At 34.3% G+C, this 20624-nt stretch overlaps 1 protein-coding gene across 5 annotated transcripts in view; it reads left to right on the forward strand.

Annotated features, from left to right (window-relative positions):
* The window catches only part of CACNA2D1 (calcium voltage-gated channel auxiliary subunit alpha2delta 1), a 503324-nt gene that overhangs the window by 297245 nt on the left and 185455 nt on the right, over nt 1-20624 (forward strand). For all 5 annotated transcript variants that reach the window (XM_025380146.1, XM_025380148.1, XM_025380147.1 and 2 more), the window contains exon 5: nt 12365-12406. In XM_025380146.1, coding sequence (XP_025235931.1) covers nt 12365-12406 — 42 coding nt within the window. The remainder of the gene's footprint in view (nt 1-12364; nt 12407-20624) is intronic.

Raw genomic sequence — 20624 nt, forward strand, 5'->3', positions numbered from 1 at the left:
TTTTTTTGTATTTTTAGTAGGGATGGGGTTTCACCGTGTTAGCCAGGATGATCTCAATCTCCTGACCTCGTGATCCTCCTACCTCGGCCTCCAAAGTGCTGGGATTACAGGCGTGAGACACTGCTCCTGGGCACACACATACTCATAGTTCCTACTCTAAGTGTCTGTGCATCTTGGCCTTGAGGGCTTTCTCAGGTGGCCAGAATGTGCAGGAGTGAACACTCTCAGTGACAGTTGGTATGGGCGGATACTACCTGAGCCTCCGCATTCTTAGGAAATGACAGTTTTGAGTGAAATTCTATATAGCCTCCCAAGGTTCCTGGGGAAACAGCCCCAGTTGTCCACCTACTCTTGACCACAGCTTGTGTGCCTTGGTGTGTCACTTCTCTACTCTCCTATTGGTGTCTCCTGGGATCACCTCCCAAATAAATTACCTATGCTCAAATCCTAATCTCAGTGTCTATTTCTAGGGAACCAAACCTAGGACAGTGTTAAAAACCAGTCAATGAACATCTTATCTATAGAATATTAAGAGAATTCGTCAGATGATTCAACGACCTTATGAGGGAGGCAGGCTTGTTTAGTAGTTAATGGCGTCTAAGCTGTGATGGGCTCAAAGATGACTGAGGGGTAGTATCTCCCAGGGCTCAGGCAGGTGATCACACTATGGTGCGGTGAGTGCACAGACTGAGGCAGGGAGTGCAGCCAATCCCTGACTCAGATACTTGTCCATTTAGTCAATACAACAAACCAGTGATGTGTAGTGACTCTTCTCTCTGATTTATAGAGTGGGGAAATACAAGAAGGTTCAATGAGAGGCATTAAGAAGGGTATCTGGCCGAGCATAGTGGCTCATGCCTGTAATCCCAGCATTTTGGGAGGCTGAGGTGAGTGGATCCCCCGAGGTCAGGAGTTTGAGACCAGCCTGGCCAACATGGTGAAACCCTTTCTCTACTAAAAATAAAAGATTAGCTGGGCGTGGTGGAGGGTGCCTGCAATCCCAGCTGCTTGGGAGGCTGAGGCAGGAGAATCACTTGAACCTGGGAGGCGGAGGTTGCAGTGAGCCAAGATTGCACCACTGCAGTCCAGCTGGGCGACAATAGCAAAACTCCATTCTAAAAAAAAAAAAAAAAAAAAAAAAAAATGGTGATCCGATTTTGACATGAAGCAGGGGTGCTGGGGAGTTTTCTGCAGCAAAGAAAACTTCCTGGATGTACCTTTATTTTACTTAATAATGGAAAGGCTTTATTCCAGACTCCCAATAGAAAATGTGACAAATTTCTCCCAAACACACCTCCTTCTCTCTCCCACTGTTTTCTACCTATAATGGGAGCCAGTCCATATATGTGTCACTTTTAGCTCTTTCCTTCAGCTTTTCTTTTGCTCTTTCAACTCAACTTTGGAAATTCTCAATATTCCTTTTTCTTTTTTTCTTTTTCTTTCTTTTTTTTTTTTTTTTGAGACAAAGTCTCGCTCTGTCGCCCAGGCTGGAGTGCAGTGGCCAGATCTCAACTCACTGCAAGCTCCGTCTCCCGGGTTTACGCCATTCTCTTGCCTCAGCCTCCCAAGTAGCCGGGACTACAGGCGCCCGCCACCTCGCCCGGCTAGTTTTTTGGTTTTTTTTTTTTTTGTATTTTTTAGTAGAGACGGGGTTTCACCGTGTTAGCCAGGATGGTCTCGATCTCGATCTCCTGACCTCGTGATCCACCCGTCTCAGCCTCCCAAAGTGCTGGGATTACAGGCTTGAGCCACCGCTCCCGGCCATATTCCTTTTTCTAGTAGGGAGGAACATCCCTTGTTTCATATCCTGACTTTTTTTTTTTTTTTCTCTGACTATGCCTCATCATTTAGACTTCTTAGTTTTTTGTCTTATATGTAAAATCATCTAGTTTTGAAACTTATAAATCTCCTTTCTACTTTAATAAGCCTTGCTTTTAAGTCTATTGCCTTATAGGAACATAATGCAGTATCCAAGCTGAACAGTGATATATTTGTTTTAGCTGTTACCACTTTCACAGAATAGTGTTGCCAGCATAAATTAATAATTATTCTATTTGATTATTGTTGTTAATCTCTTGCTGTGCCTGATATATAAATTAAACCTTGTAAGTTTGTATAACATAGGAATATTATCTATATCTGCAGTGTCAGGCCTTTACTGGAACGTTTTGGAAGTTTCTTCTGGAGATGAGCAAGGAGTACTGTATATATGTGACTGTTTATTTCATAAGTGACACATAATAAATGCCCCTGTACTACCCTTTCTTTCCTATCCTACATATCCCTGTAAGCCCGATGAAAGATGAATGAAATTGATGTAGTGATTATCAACCAAATGTTCTTCGAGGCTCTGATTCTGAACAGATTATTTTAAACTAAGTTATTCATTGACTATAATGTTAATCCTCATATTTTGTTTTAGTTGGATATTAATCTGGAGTTGATAGTCATTAATCTGGAAAGGAAGGGCTAATATTACCATTGGACAGATTAACAACTCTCTTGCTAAGACATCATATATTATGATCAAGTGCTGCTGACCTTGATCGCGAGTCAAGAAGATCTGTGGGGTGTCTGAGTCAATAGGAAGAAATATAAGAAATGAAATATTTTGGAGGATTAAATTTTAATGCTTTAGATGATTATATCTGAAGCTTCATTGGAGTTACAGATTAAAAGAGATTAAGGCAAGTTCCACAGCATTATGAATGTGTTTGTTCAGTTCTGGAATGAGGTTCCTGGGAGATTTGGTGCCTGAGGAAAATAATGTATTTACCTTCTCATATTCTACCTTTGCTCTTCTCATAGAGTTTAAATCATATATTTATTGATATTGTTTGGAGCACCAAAATAGCTTACAGGCAGACTCCTATTAAAGTTTATCAGATGAAGAAATAAATTGATATAGCTCTTAATGTTTAATAGGAATTGATCTCCTTTGAAGTTCAAGAGCCAACGAACTCTGAAATCAGTCTACTCGGAATTTCTCCTTGATTTCCTGTAAGAGTGAAAGTAGCTTACCTTTTAACTTATTTGAGCTTTTGTAAAGCTCTATACTTTTTTTCGACTGTGATGCATTATGTGTATGTGTGCAGGGGTGTGTGTGTGTGTGTGTTATTTTATTAGAATTTCTAATAGCTTCTTTTTTCTATTTGTTTATTTGTTTGTTTGTTTGTTTATTTATTTATTTATTTATTTATGTAGAGATGGGAGTCTTGCTGTCACCCAGGCTGGAGTGCAGTGGCGCTATCTTGGCTCACTACAACCTCTGCCCCTGGGATCAAGTGATTCTCCTGCCTCAGCCTCCCAAGTAGCTGGGATTACAGGTGTGTGCCACCACACCCAACTAATTTTTGTAGTTTTAGTAGAGACAGGGTTTCACCTTGATGGCCAGGCTGGTCTTGAACTCCTGACCTCAGGTGATCTGCCCCCCTCGGCCTCCCAGAGTACTGGGATTATAGGACTGAGTCACAGCACCTGGCCAAATTTCTAATAGTTGCTCATAGGCCTGTCGTGTTCATTTACTCATTTATCAGCCCTTTCAATAGCACTTCATACAGCATTCCAGACACTGCTAGCATTGAGTATATGCACAATAGAACATTGTCTCTACTCAAATTGTAGTAGCTTAATCTTCTTACCTTTAAAATATATATATACTTATGTAGAAGCAATGAGCAGTTCCTTTTAGTGAAGGTCATGACTGTTTCTTTCCTCTAGGGAGATATTTCCATTTGTGTCACTAGCATGATAGTACAGCTCTGGGCTGTAGTACATGAGTATCTTTGCAGTTAGGTTATTAAACATAGTAAAGACACACGGATCTATTATGTTTCACTGTGACTACTTCTCTTAGATGTCTTTGGCTTGTAGATTGGTTAATGTGCTGGACAACTTATGAAGTGATACTTTAATTTACAGGCACCATAATGGCAACTTAATAAGCAGACTAAAATATTACAATTAAGCAATTGAAAATACCTCATGAAGAAATGTAAAGTGATATGTGGTAAAAGTAACAGAAGCAAGCTTACAAAAGGCCAAAATTATTTTCTAGTTTTGTTGTTCTTCCAGTAAGCTAAATAAATTAATAATAATTTTAAATTTATATTTTAATGTAGATTATAAGACAAAGTTAAAAGAATGGATAAAATTAATGAATGTGTCTCAAAGATGAACTATTAGGTAAACTATTTAGAGTTTACCTAATACATATAGGTATATATATGTGTATATATATACCTAGTACATATAGGTATATATATGTATGTGTGTATATATAATTGTGTGTGTATAATATATATATACAGAATGTGTGTGTATGTGTGTATATATAAAATTTATATGTGTACTTTATGTATACATATATACATATACATATACATAATTCACTGTCTCTAAGATGTAGGTCCTGCCTGCAGGAGGTATAAGTATTTGATTGGGGATAAGAAGACTCAGTTTAACTGTTGCTAGTCTTAGCTTTTCAATACATAAAGTTGACACTGAAAATATTTAACTCACTGGGTTACCTTTAGTAATCAGGGTCTCACAAAACATGTGTTTAGGTTTCTAACCTAAATCAGGCTGAGTATGTGTACAAAGCTCAATGCTTATTTATTCTTATGAAAGAATGCTGAAAATTCAAAGAAGGAACAGATTATGTTTCAATATAATCCATACATTATTGAATCACACTAGCAAAATCATTTTACTTCCACCTTTTAAAATAAAACTCTGATATTCAAGCGTACAATCAAAATGTAGACTTATTTGATTTTTTATTATGCAACTAATTTTAAAGGCTAGTGAAGAGTTGATGTAAAAAATGATCCATCATTTAAAAAATGGTAATGATTACTGGTATATGACTTATAAAATATTAAGTTGGCAGTAGGTGATTTTTGACCTTTAGTTCATTAGAGAAATGTTAGAAAAATATTAAAATGGTTTGTATTTATATAGGAGCTAAGGAAACATTGAACTTGGCTTCTTTGATTTATTTTCTTAACCTTCTGCTAGAATTTTAAATTTTAGGTGAAAAATATTTCATGCCAGAACACATCTGAGTTTTTATTCCACAAATTCTCTTAGTTGCATTTTGCAAATTACCTGAATGTGTTTAAATAAAAGATGGATACACAGGGGAGAAAAAGGGGATGAAGAAGAAATGGAATTCTTAATGAATCAGCAGGGGCTAGCATCCAGGACACAGATTTAGGAGTTAGTTCTAGAACACTGAAATTCTCATAAAGCTACAAATAAAAATTAAACTTTAAGCAAATAATACTGTTAGTAATAGAAAATCAGATTCGAAGAAAATATTTTGGAAAGTATGTTATTAGTATCAGTACTATCGATTGTGTTAGAAACCAAATTCTTACTAGCTTAAGAAAATTAAATGATTTGTCCTGTAACCATGAAGCCAACAGATGAAGGAAGCCTCAAGGATTCAGGCTGTAACCGGCTCAACTTGTACGACTATAACTATGCCTAGACCTATTACACCCAAAGAAATAGAGAGATGGAATACAGTTATTGAATATATTTAGGTACTTGTTAATTTCTGTCATCAGAGAAGTGGGGTGATGTGATTTACTAGCCAGACAGAATCACATGATTAGATTGGGTGAATAAACAGTTTCTGAAAAGCTGTAGGATTTCTGAATAGAAAAGCATTTTACCAAACAATGCTACATGTTTGTTACAGTTTTGAAAACATATAAACTCCTGATTTACTGGTGTGTAATTTTCTCCAGCAAGATTGGGCAGTTTGAATGTTGGGATGGACAAGCAAACTTTTAGGTTAATACAAGCTGAAAGTTTCTGTAGGCAGTAATGAATGATGATTGATATGTGGAGGTGTACATGTAGATATGGAAGAGTACGGAATCACACAGGTCTGGAGCACAGCAACACATTTGGTGGACAGGATGCATATAAGCCCTTTCCACTCCAATTAATTACCATTTGCATTAGGCTTTGTTATAAATCATCTCATTTGGTGTATCAGATTAAAAAGCATAACAGCAACTAGTAATTTTATTACTTCTCCACTCTGCTATGTAGAATCTTTGAAGATAATACTTTAAATAGACACATCGCATCCTAACTGATCTAAGAAAATAAAATTATAATTTACATTACTTCATGTATAAGTAGGTATTAAGTTAATAGGTAAATTCTATGGATGTATATTCCTGATATTTTTCATATATATAAAGTAGTTAACAATTATGGGGCATACATTGTATGCCATGCACTGTACTTAACACTTTAAATCAATTATCTTATTGTCTCTTGTCACATAATATGAATGCAGGTTTATCACGTCTTCAGTTCAGTTATATGGTAACACTGATCTCTAGATGGACCTGTGTCCATTTTTATTTTTTCTTTTCATCCTCTAAATTATGTGCTTTCTCAATATGTTCATGTTTTCCAAACTTCAAACAAATATAATGACAGGTAAAAAATACTTTTTTCCTGGACCACTATCTTAAAAGTGATTCACTCACATTCATGTCCCTCCTTGCCACTGACACGCACACACAGCCACACACACATACATGTTCCTAAGTTCTTTTATTCACACAGTGTTACATGCTGTTGATTGAACTCATCCCATGTACAACAGTTGATATGGACAAAATAGCAGTGGTTGGTAAGTCAAATTGCTACAAATGTATTTCCAGAAAATTTGAGTTGTAAATGATTTTAGTTAAACAGTGTAGATGTTGGCCGGCATGAATCATTAATGTAACTTATTTTTAATGAAGTGTCTCTACAATGTTTAACCAATTGACTTCATATTTGGAACTCAGGAGTGATAAAAATGACAATAAGATTGCAATATTTTGTAAAAGTGACTTTAGCAGACAGGACAGTTGCCCAAAATTTGTCAGGCTGTGAATCATGTGCAGAGCTGAGTATAACCAAGAAAAGAGAATTCGTAGATTGGACAGGAAGTTAGTCTCTATTTGAATTTTGAATGTGTCATATATTTTAATTGTTGACTATAAAATCTTAATTTTCAGTTGCAATATTTAAGCCTTTTTCCTGGCAACATCTTAGTTCCATGGGGAAGTTTTACATGTCTGCCTCAGATTTTTAACATAAACTATTCATCAGAGGCCCACATTTGTGGGCAAGTGGCATGCAAGGAGCTGTCACTCACAATGCACGTTTTTAGGATGGAAAGGTCTATTTTGCTCAGTTTTAATTTTTGACTCCCAATAGACAATGTGGTACTAAAGTAATTTATCTCTCAACTTGCTAGGGGATATTTTAAATTTCAGTAAGCAGCAGTATTATATTAGCATGGACCATTTGGGCCAATTTGTTTCAAGGAGATAATAAATAACTAAACTGCATGGTTAAAAAATCAGAAACAAAACAATTTGTTCTTGTCATCTGGTGGTGCTTAAATTATGAAAAATAGCTCTCCAAAAGCTTAATCCCTGAATCTAGTTTGAGGCTGTTGCTGACTTTATTCTATCATACTGCACATAATGCCTTGAAATCCACTGAAAACCTGTGTGTTTGAGTGTGAAATACCTTCCAACATGATGTTGTTTAATAATTTGCATAAAGACATTTAGGCTGAAGGATAATAGAGAAACAAGATTACTCTGTCATTTGTGCCTATGGTAATTAGTTTATATGCCATAGTTTTAATTAAAGTATTAAATGATACTGGTATAACAGTACTTTCTGGAGAAGGGACCGAGGGAATTTTTAGTAATAAGACAGAAACACACACATGCTCAAACTGATCAACAGAGGGGCAAAGTCTTGACTATCTTAAATTATTAATTCTCAACTATTTTGAAAACTGGAAAGTTTTAGTTTATGTGGTCATGTCATCCAATCATAATGAGATATTTTTCATATACAAGAGGTCAGCTCCTTGCCACAGACGAGTTGGAGGGTGAACACTTGCTCCCTGTGGTCAGGGTGTACATTTGATTCATCTTTGTTTTTCCAGTACTTAGCATGGAGAAGGTTGCCAAAGCAATTGTTCAATGAGTGGGATGTGGCTCCCTCGATTGATGTTGAAGCCCGAAAATCTCCCTGTACAAAATCTAAGTGGGATAGGAACAGGAGACTGGGTTAAGGGAGAAAGAATTCAGCTGAGACTTTTTCCTCTTCTCCTTTAATTTTATCCACTTAAGGCATTTAACTTTTTTTTTTTTTTAATTTCCTCCCCTAATTTTCTATTAGCACAGAATTCATTTTAAGTAAAACTCATGTCTGTAAAAGCATCAGAACAGAATTTGGTTGATTCAGTGTGAATCGTCTTATTCCTAAGAATTGTCCTTTATCCCAATCCTGTTAAGATTGGTTCTGAATATATTTTGGTGACTCAGTGATTTGAATAACTCCTAGTGAAAGACTGATTTAGTTAACATAGCTGCACATATCTTAATACATTTCTAAATGGCAAAAAGATAGCTATGAATGAATTGATATGAAAGAGAATGAATGCTTCTCCAAAATATGATTTTTCTCAAAATTATAGTTGAAATTGTTTCTGAGCCAAATAATTCTGAAACCTTCCAAACAAAAATCACAAACGAATAATTGCAATTTTTTTTTTTTTTTTTTTTTTTTGAGAATCCGACTCTGTCGCCTGTGCTGGAGTGCAGTGAAGCTATCTTGGCTCACTGCAAGCTCCGCCTCCCGGGCTCACGCCGTTCTCCTGCCTCAGCCTCCTAAGCAGCCAGGACCATAGGCGCCCGCCACCACGCCCAGCCAGTTTTTTGTATTTTTTGGTAGAGACAGGGTTTCATCATGTTAACCAGGATGGTCTCAATCTCCTGACCTCGTGATCTGCCTGCCTCGACCTCTCAAAGTTCTGGGACTACAGGCGTGAGCCACCACGCCCTGCCAATTGCAATTTTTTTTTTTTTCTTTAAATAAGAAAATATGATGAACTGAGACGTGGAAAATATTTTTATGTGGTGATATAAATTAAGTGCTCTTTGAATGTTTGGCATTTATTTTAATGTCATGTTCTGAAAAGGTGAATTTGGTTGACAGAGGAGATGCAGAGTTAGTTGCTTCAACTCATGATGCCCTGTATAAATTTATTCTTTTTAAAATTGATCAAGTGAGCTTTTCTGTTTCATGAAATAAGGGAATAATGAACTGTATATGCTATGAATGAAAATTTGGGGTTTGAGAAAGAAAAGCATATTTATCATATGAGGTTTATAAAAATGCTCCTAAGCCAAAAGCAATATCCCATTTTTGGGTGAAGAAGAAATTTAGTTTTAAGGTATTGGACATAATTGGTTGCACATTCCACTAAGGTCTATGTTCTCTTCTTAAAATGTGACAACCTGTCTAAGCTCGCATATTTGAGTAAATGCTTTCTCATTTTGTTGTTTTCTATAAAAAGTCAGTTTTGTTTTTTTCATTGATATTTTGACCATGTAAATGAATGACATATTGAGAAAGAACTCTTTTAAAATGGAAATGTCAAGTCCAGGCACGGTGGCTCATGCCTGTAATCCCAACACTTTGGGTGGCCGAGGTGCACCGATCACTTGAGGTGAGGGGTTCGAGACCAGCCTGATCAACATGATAAAACACGATCTCTAATAATAATAATAATAATAATAATAATAATAATAGCCAGGTGTGTTGGCAAATGCCTGCAATCCCAGCTATTTGGGAGGCTGAGGCAGGAGAATTGCTTGAACCGGGGAGGCAGAATTTGCAGTGAGCCGAGATCGTGCCATTGAACTCCAGCCTGGGTGATACAGTGAGACTCCATCTCAAAAGAAAAAAAAAAAAAATGAAATGTCAAATACTTAGTTATAAGAAAGGCTTATGGATGAGTATGGTTGAATATGGATGTTTGACATGCAATATAATTTTATGACTAATATATATTTGTTTCTTCAGTTTACTTAAAAACTCGGCATTTGGAATTATATGCAATTCAGAATCCAGAAAGTCTTGTACAAATTCATAATACTTAAGTAAAGTTTGCAATGCACTTTTACAATTACAGCTTTAAAAGCAACATAGAGTTTCAGAGTTGAGAGTGCTCATCATTATACCATGGATCCTCATAATATAGTTTCTGAAAGAAGAGATAAGTAACAAGTTTTGTAGAATGTTGTACACAAAAAAAGGTTAAAAAAACCATTTGGAAATTCTCAAATAAACTTAGATATTTTTAATTCTTAATTTTACTTAATTTTAGTTTCATGCATAGCTCTTAACGGAATCAAAATACTTAGTTTATATCAACACTTAGTTTATATCAATACTGGCACTTAAAAATCATACTTGTAACCCTTCTGACACTAGGTGAAATACTCTTAATCTTAGCCTTAATCAATAATGATTATTTATATTTTATTACTAGGAAATACATTTACTAACCATTAATTCTGATACCATGGACCAAGTGTAATCCTACATACATAGGTTGTTTTATACAGCTGATCTGTATCCATTATTTTACCAAAAGAGTAGGAGTTGATAGGATTGACTTATTTTTTGCCTTTCTTGGCACAACGGTGTGTGCATATAGATATTAGTGAGCATCTGTTGAAAATGACGATGTTGAGCTGCTTGAAATTCAATGCAGCCTCACCTTGTTTTCTGCATGTTCCCATTCCGTTAATATAAACAAGCAGATGGCAGAAAATAAAGTCTAAAATGAAGATGAACTTATTCAATGCTTTAACTTTTCATAGAATCCACATTTTAAATTGAAAATTGTCTCCTAAGTATAAACTGCAGAGGTACAAGCAGGATCAATAAACTAGTAATTAGGTTTGGGTCTCAGGTGGATTCAGAAGATTGTCTTGCTTTGTACATGTGATGAGCTCTGCTTTTTATTTTAACTGTTATGAAACTAATGCTATAAAAAATGTTTCAGGAATTAGAATTTTTATGCATGTTAAAAATTTTAGCTACTAAATAATTCTTTTGGAAATCAATTAAATAATGTAAAATAATGTAAAACTTTTAGTTATTCTAAATGAAATTCAAACTCATCGGTTTCAGTTTCTATTATGAATCATATGTTCTGATATTTATATCATTTTTGGTTTGTTTGGTCTTCATAGAGACCTCTATATTTTATAGAGTTTCAGTCTTGTGGTATGTTTCTCAAACAAGAAGAGGCAGATTTCTGTGATAAATACACTGAGAAAACACAATGTATTTTCCTTTTGGAGATGTATAATGTACAGTCATACATTGTCTCTGTGAAGTTCTGCCGGAAAGAGACAATTTTAACTTTATTATTTTCTAAAGTCATATGATCATGGAATGCTTTTGCCTGCATAACAACCATTAATATCTTGAAGAAGTAGTGATTTTTGTGGGGGAGGGGGAAAGGGACTACACTTTGAGAAGCACTAATTTAGTGAACTTTTCCCAAGTAATTTCTGTTTTAAAAATTGTGTATTATATGCTTTTAATAAAATTTTACAGCATCTATGTGTTTGGATGTTTAAGAGGCAGAGAAAAATATGTGTTCACATCGTAGTGAGTTTACTACTTGAAGACATGGAAGATGAACTATATCTTCAATCAGTTTGGAATAAGACAGAAATCAGTATAAGTGAATTATTTTTACACTGCATAGAACTAGCCTCAGAGACACACAGAATAGTAGTTTTAAATTCCTGACAGTCATTTTATTAATCCATTTCCATTTTTCCTTTGTAACATAGTTTATAGCCCTAATTTATATTTATTGTATTTAATAATCAGGAACACTGATGGCTAGCAGAGTCATCCATATATATTTACTCTTGCTAGAAAACCAATGCTAATTCACCACTTTGCTAGAATATGCGAGTGTTAGTGTGAGACGATGTGGTATTTTTTACTATCTGAATTCCCAGGTGCTCATCATTTCTTATCTGACTCTCATGAGTAAATTTCTGCCAATATTGTATAGATGCACATTTCCACAAGAATCATCGCAACACTCTATGTGTGTATATGTATATAAAAATCATGGCTTCAACAAAGTATTAAGACATGTATCTTACATGCTTCTTGAATTATCCTGTTCATTGTGTATTAATATATTGGTGTATATATGTGTTTGTGTATAATTTATTTTACTTACGAATTTTTCACTTATTTTTTCTTGACAAATGGGTCTCAGACGTACACTGGAATCTTTTTCCCAATGCAAGATGTAACATCACTGATAAACTGTTTTAATATGTTCTTAGAAAAATAGTGGCTAATCTTTATGGATCATTGTGGAATATATCGTGAAAGAAAGATTACAAGGAGTTTATTTTAAATATGCACAAAATGTATTCAATATTTGATACAGTATTGTTTTTATTAAAATCAATAAAGCATTCTCTTTTTTTTGTAGAGCAATGAAGTTGTCTACTACAATGCAAAGGATGATCTCGATGTAAGTATTAAATATTTTACATTAAATTCCAAGAAAATTAATTATAGTAAAATGATTGGTCTTATAGAATAAATTGAGGTAGCAGGTTTAGTTTTTAAGACAATGTTAGATTGCATGAGCAAAATACTGGTTAGATACAAGATAATGAAGAACTTTTGTGATTTTTAACAACTTATTCTTGACATCTTCCTAAGTAAAAATTCCATGTGTGTCTCTGGATCTGAACCCTCACTGCACTGTTTCCAGACCACAGTCCACTGTACCAACTGTGATACTCTGGACTCCATTAGCAATACTGAAAATAGCTATCAAATCCCATCTATCTATGTATCCTGGCTCCTGTCACCAGGGTTACCACGCCTATCTGCTTTGACTTGAACTTTGCACACCAGAGATAACCATTTACTTCAACTGCAATATGAATGACACCCCAGAAGCTGTGCAACAACCTGCCCTGCTTGTACAGTCTGAAACAAAGTAGTTGCTCTATATGACTTTTTAAATAAATGACTCTAATGTGCATATTTAAATGACTTGAAACATGGATTATTTTAGTGCTAATCAGTTACTTCTAATATTGCTACATTTGGATAGACATTGAGGACATGTTTTATTACTTAGTTATGGTGAAAACGTTTTCAAAGTTATCTAATAAAAGTTACACTTATTTTTTTAAAATTCTTGTGTTTGACTCTTAAATCAAAAAATGCCTATGTATACTTATTTTTTAAGACAAAATATTTGTTAAGGTCATCCTATATTTTAGTTATTTTAAGAGCTTGGGGTATTTTAGTAAACATAGCAAACAAATATAATAAAAGTGTTGCATGTGTTTCACACATTTCTCATCCGAATCCAAATAATTGTATTTATATACTATTATATGGTATTTTCTTCCAGCTATTTAAAAGAAGAAAATGAAAAAATATATAAAACAAGTCTATCTGGTCTTCAAAAAATGAGAAAACATGTAATGGCTTGATAATGTCACAGTTTCCCAAATTATAACAAATTATACCACCACCATCTCAAACCATACTACTAACCACTTTACACAACATACTTTACTTAGTTCCTACAACAATACTGTGAATGAAGAAGGTTTTATTTTCTCCAATTTATAGTTGAAGAGCTAAGAGTGTTTTGAAAAGTATATTTTTTTCCTCTAGACATAGGTGGTATTCCAGTGACATCTTTCCTCTTATCATGATTGTATATATTATTTTAATGACGTAGGAGGCTTATAAAGTACAAACTGTCAACTAAAACAAAATGTTTTAATGGTTTATTGATATCAAAATAAATACCATTTTTGAAGAGATGTTTAGTTTCACCATTATAACTAGCACTTGATATTTTTAAACTTATTTAGAAATATACACAAAATCTTCGTCAACCTTCCTGGTACATAAATTGCAACATTTATTTAATATTTAATTTGTAAAGCAATGACAAAGACTTATAATAAAGTGAATGGCATTGACATGCAATCCTCCAATTAAGGATTGCATAAAGATACTGAAACCAATACTTCAAATACATATTTTTTTCTCTAAACTAATTAAGTTACATTTATATGTCAAACAGTTTTATTTAGGTTTGCTCATTATTTAGAAAATAATTTTTATTTTACATTGAAAGTGGTCATTTTCCTTTGTTCAAGATTTTAACAATTATATGTAAAATGTCAATATGACTTTGTAGTAACTATCACTCCAGTTTCAATCAATGCATCAAAGTTGCCCATTTGAGCATATATGTCCACTACAAGTGGAAAAGTGCACGTGTTACTATTTGTAATACTTGAGTTGTTCTAATATGGTTACATAGTTTGCCTTCACTGATGTTCATTGAAATATTAAAATCAAACTCTCTTGAGAGAGAAAAAAAATTTGTAAGTGAACTTATTAAACTTGCCCTGTTTTTTCCATTTTCTCATCTAAAAAAATAGTATCTAATACTACTGTGGGTTATATATTTATGCTTATGAAAAGGATTCTGTCTCTCTCTTCTGTCATGAGGTGAAATTTAGCAAATTAAATCAAAGCCGCATAAATAGTAAAATGTGCACATTTAAATTTAAAACTTAAAAAAGTGATGGTCAGCATTTGGAGAAAACTCAATTTCTTTATATACAAACAATAACATTATCAGAATAATTCGCAAACAGTGTTGTTTCGTGCAAAGTGAACTACAATAGGAATCAGAATAATTCATGCCCTAATCCAGCCCTAAAATTATAGTCACCCTAGGGCTATCAAAATTTGAACTGTTATTCTCTCATCTAAGACATGATACAGATGAATAGGTGATCCATAAAGTTCATTTCAGTTCTGGATATTCTTAGATTCTAATGAAAATATATACTTATATATAAAGAATATACTTAAATGGATAAAGAATATGATCACATTATAGAATGTAATAGTCAAAAGGAGGGAAGAAAATGACATTCATTACTCTTACCCTACTATAAGCATGTTGTTTTTTGGTACATTTTTAAGATTTTCTCATGAACATATATGTTTTTTTATTTGCATGATTCTTTTTGTTGTTGTTGTTTTGTTTTTTGTTTGTTTGTTTTTTGAGACAGAGTCTCACTGTGTTGCCCAGCCTGGAGTACAGTGGCGCGATCTCGGCTCACTGCAAGCTCCGCCTCCCAGGTTCACCCCATTGTCCTGCCTCAGTCTCCCAGGTGGCTGGGACTACAGGCGCCCGCCACCACACCCAGCTAATTTTTTGTATTTTTAGTAGAGACGGGGTTTCACCGTGTTAGCCAGGATGGTCTCGATCTCCTGACGTCGTGATCTGCCCGCCTCAACCTCCCAAAGTGCTGGGATTACAGGCATGAGCCACCGCAGCCAGCCCTGCATGATTCTTTAAGTACACAAGTTATTAAGTGGCATAATCATTTTTTATTTTGTGAAATAGTTGGATCATTCTTTTGAGTTGATATAACATGATTCAATTAACCCCACTTCTATCTTGGAGGTTAATTTTCCTTTGTGAGTATTCACATGAATATCAATACATCTTTACACATAAACATTTTTCTTCAACGTTTTAAACTTATTTTTAGGATAGATTCCCAAAAGTGAGAATTTTTGACATTTTAATGAATTTTGATACATAGTGTAATGTCACTTACAAAAAGGACCGGACCAAGTTCTACCACCATTAATGTACAGAGACATTATTTCCTCATAGGCTGCTCAGCATTATATTAAAAGATAATCTAACACATTGAAATAGTTTTTCACCGTTTTGATTACTTGTCTTCCAGTATTCAGATTTTGCCCCCAACATGGGAAGCCCACGTTTTTTCAGGCTCATTGACTTGTAAAAAGTTTCTGAGCCAAAGTGAGGTTGTTTACATATCTGTGAAATCTGTACATTAATGTGCATTTCTTAATACTGGGTAAAATATTATTTTACACAAACAAATCTGAATATTGCTGATATATGTAAGCACTATGTAAATATTTATTGCATTTGGCCATATTTATGGCTGTCATTGCTCACGTAAAGCAAGAATATAATTTGTTAAGAGAAAGCATGGAAGGAATTACATGAGGAAATATAATTTTACTTGTAGAAGGCTTTATAAAATAAAAATACCAATAAATTATCATGTCAAATCAACCTGAATGTGAAATACAAAGTTAATCCTTGTGACATAATTCAGTTTTCTGTATCTGGAATATTTCATGTGAATTTTTCTCAGAATTTGTAAAGAACTATATGATAATTTATTGTATACTAAAAATTTTTCATTGGACAAGCTCAAAGTGCTTTAGAATGTATTGCTAATGCTCTTATAAGATCTTAAACATTGAATCAAAATGAATTATGTTGTATTTATTAGTATATCAGTTAGTCTGTTTGAGAGATGACTAAAGTAAAAATGGCCAAAATTAGACAGAAGTTGATTCCTCTCTAGGAACGTTCTGGATACATTGGCTAATATGGCAACTCCCTGTCTTTCCAGGCTTCCAGGTTCTTCTCCCCATTCTCTACTTTCCACATTGTAGCTGCTCCATGTTGTGCTCCAAGATCGATGTTCCAATATCCATGATTCTTTTGGTGTTCTAGATTAGAGGAGAGAGGCAAGTGACGATGGGAGCCACACCCTTTGCCTTTAGGGGCATGTCTTAGAGTTTGCATACATCACTTCTATCTGTGCCCATTGTCAACAACTTAGTGACCAGCCTCGAATGGTTGCAAGATGATATGGAGTACTTTTTTCCCCTAACCCTTGACCCATGTGTATATACCCAACTAACACGTAGAGTTATATTACTAAAGAGAGAAGGGAGAGGATAGTAGTTGAGAAGGTGGTCATTAATTAACAGTTTCTGCACATATCTTGAATTTGTTCTTCTTGACATGTTAAAGTTAGTGCAAACACTCCACTCATTCATCTGAGTGACTGTTATCTTTTAAATATAATCAAACCCTTTGTGGGAGATAATTCTTTTATAGTAAAATGAATATAAAATTAGGTTCTGTACTGAGATTTTTCTAATATCTTCTAATGTATTTTGATAACTAATGATCAAATTGTTTTCTGCAATAGAAATATTTACTGTCTTACAGTGAAAGTTAAGAACTGTAAGTACATGTTGCACTTTGATATTCTAGTTAACGATTTTCAGTGTTTACATTTTTTTAAAAAGATTGTTACCTGTCTCATGAAGTTAAACTCCTACGGATGATGAAATTTACTCACCCTCACCAAAAGTTTTGCAATAGGGGGTAGATTTAATTGGATCTTTTATTTACAACTTTATATATGCATTGCTTGGTATTTTATATACTAGGTGTTCACAAATCATAATGTCATCACATTGTTTTTGTTTGAATTTGGCTACTATCACTGTTCTTGGCTCTCACTTTTCTACATACTAGTTTAGCTATGTATTTTTATTGTTCAAATTCTACAATGTCATATTCCTTATTAAAAATGTGTCATTTGAGAGTATAAAATGTACTTTTACAATCTCATATATCTACATCAACTATCTAATAAAACAATGCGGCTAATTGGCATACTAACTGCTGAGATAACATTATTAATAAATTTAATCCTCAGTATGTTTCAATGGGGATTAATATCTGAGGGCTGTTGAAATAAATTATGGAGAAATTAAATTTACCCAAGTTTATTTGTATAAAGAATGATTCGTGAATCAAGCAGTAATCAAAACTAGGAGAGAGCCCCACCCAGGCAGTATTTATAGACAGACAAAGGAAGTGATGTACAGAAACAGCTTGATTGGTTATAGCTGGACATTTACCTTACTTGGGCATGATGTAGCATATGCCCTCTGTGGATATAATCTGATCACTGGGCAGCCTGTGATTGGCTGAAACTCAGCTGCTATGATTAGCTGAAGCTCAGCTATTAGTTACAAGAATATAATTTAAAAGTAGGTTGCAGTTTGTTAACATACTAAGTTAGGTTGCAGTTCACTACATAGAAATTCAAAATATAAAATATATACATATACATATATATGTATACATATATAAAAATATATATGTATAATATGCATATATGCATAATGTATAAAAATATACATATATAATATGTATATAGAAATACAAAATACAAAATAACATTATAACCCTAGAACAAATTTAACTTAAAAGAGCTGGCCGGGCGCGGTGGCTCACATCTGTAATCCCAGCACTTTTGGGAGGCTGAGGTGGGCAGATCATGAGGTCAGGAGATTGAGACCATCCTGGCTAACACGGTGAAACCCTGTCTCTACTAAAAAAAAAAATTAAAAAAAAAATTTTGGCTACTCGGGAGGCTGAGGCAGAACAGTGTGAACCCAGGAGGCGGAGCTTGCAGTCACGCCACTGCGCTCCAGCTTGGGTAACAGAACGAGACTCCCTCTCCCCCATGCCCCCCCAAAAACAAAGTGCTAAATAAAGTTTCTATTTTAAATGTTATACCTCCTGGGTATAACTAAAAGATTATAAATGCTGAGGCTCTGGTTATTATTTTTAACTTTTTCACCAGTTCTGCTGGAGATGATTAGTTTTCCAACTCCTAAGACTAGTGGATTAGTGATCATTTCCAGTATTTCCTAGTAGTCACATCAATCATTTCCTTTCACTGCTCTAATACAATCATCTAAGTTTAGACATTGGTCTCAAATATGTTCTTAAGAGCTATTGAAATTATCTCATTTTATGATTATAAATTTTAAATATACATTTAATTATGATACATTATTATATACATTTATAAACATTATATTCATATATCTTTTTCCATTGCCAAGATCTTTATCACTTATTACTGACTCTCTTTTTGGTTTTTAATACTCTGCAGAAACTTTACCAGAAACTTTCCTAAGTGGAACATACAATGTTTGGCAGTGAAATGAAAGTTTTTCCTTCTTGAAGGCACAGCCAATCTTTGTGAATTATTATCTTGAGGTCCCTCCTTAAGAGTGTAAGTTCCCAGAGTGCAGCTCTTACACACTTATAGCAGCTGACATGACTCTTACAATATCGCATACACATTGTAATCACTCAAACTTTCTTTCCCAATAAATCTAAGTTAATATTAAAGCTTAATTTCACACAACTGTAAAAGGAATGTTCTTAAGTATAGTTTAAGAACACGTCATAATCATATTCCAGACTTACTTCCCCATTTTTGTTCCCCATACTTTCTATTTTTTTTCATACTTTCATTTTTAGACCCTTTCCCTGCTACCCCCAACCTTAGCCCAGACCTGTGTAGGTCTATAATCTAGAGGATTGACAATGAAATACATACCTTGAAGAAAATGCTTGCCCTACTGTTGACCAGTGACGGGACCACATGTTTTATATCATTGTCACTTCTGTAGTTACAAATATGACAGCACATACTTGGGGAAAAAAAAATCTGTACCATCAGACTACTTCCCAGTCTTGAGACTATATAGGCCTTTCTTCATTTAAGACTAATAAAATAAATTCTAGTCAATGGAGAAATCCATGAGAGATTCAGTAACGGTAAAGTAAGTATTAAAGACACAGAGGAAAATTTTTCTCTAAGATAGTATTACTTCAGATGTGTCAGGCAGAAAGACAAACAACATTTAATATATGCTTACTGTCCCCAGAGAAAGGCCCAATCAATGATCTATAAAAAGTAGACTAAAACCATCAAAACGAAAACCACTGAAACAAAATTCTCATTGGAGAAATTAACAAATTTGACAATGTGAATTATTTATCAATAATCCTCAGAATAAGTTTGAGAAGTACTCTTTGAATGCCGGAAACGTAAAAAAAATGTGGGAACAAAGTTAATAAATATGAAGGTCAGAATTCATAGGTGTATTCATAAGTCCTGTCTTCCCAGAGATCAAGTCAAAGCACATGTATCGGATATAATCATCAAAGATTTAATGGAAGAAAACATTCAGGTCTGCCAAGAAATCTGTATATAATTGTAGGTCTGGAAGGCCTGCAGTGATTCAGACAAAGATTTTTAAAAGTCAAGAACATTTATACCAAAAACTTGCTCAAGGATATTCAAGAGGAGATTTCTAGTAGGCTGCTAAGTATTTAGTTTGGTTGCTTAGGAGAGTGGCCTAGAATAGAGTTTTATGTTTAGCTTATGAGGGGAATTTGAAAACAAGTGGCTGAAATTTTCTGAGCAAGTGTGAAGTTACATATATAGCAAGGCCAGATTCATCTACAGATAAATTTTGGCATGCTTATACAAAGTTAAAAACAAAATGAATTTGAATACCTTTGGATATAACATATTCTCCAGCCTGCTGTAATACCACTACTCGTTAGTGTCTTTCTTTCAGCCTGCTTCACACATCTACACAACATTAAAAAAAAATTACCTTAAGACAGTACAAGATAGACTCCTCAGAACACCAGCATTTAGGGGAATGTGGGGGCAGGGGAGGGGAGTATGGGATATGAGTAGTTAGACATGAAGTAGTAGCAGCCTTCATAATAGAAGTAAATCATACAGAGAAGGTCATGAGATTAGTACCTGTTGGCATCAGGACGAAATTTGGAATTTCCTGATTTCTACTGTTCTTTTGTATTTATTAGGCTGGTGTAGCACCAGGTTCACGTTTATATAGAAAGAAGGATACATTCGAGTGTAATCTATTGATTTTGTTCATTATAATGATGATGCATGGCCTCAAAGGTAAAGCAAGTATTTAAAGTTTATCAATGCTTCCTT

The sequence above is a fragment of the Theropithecus gelada genome, chromosome 3 (genome assembly GCF_003255815.1).
Source record: "Theropithecus gelada isolate Dixy chromosome 3, Tgel_1.0, whole genome shotgun sequence".
Classification (NCBI taxonomy): domain Eukaryota; kingdom Metazoa; phylum Chordata; class Mammalia; order Primates; family Cercopithecidae; genus Theropithecus; species Theropithecus gelada.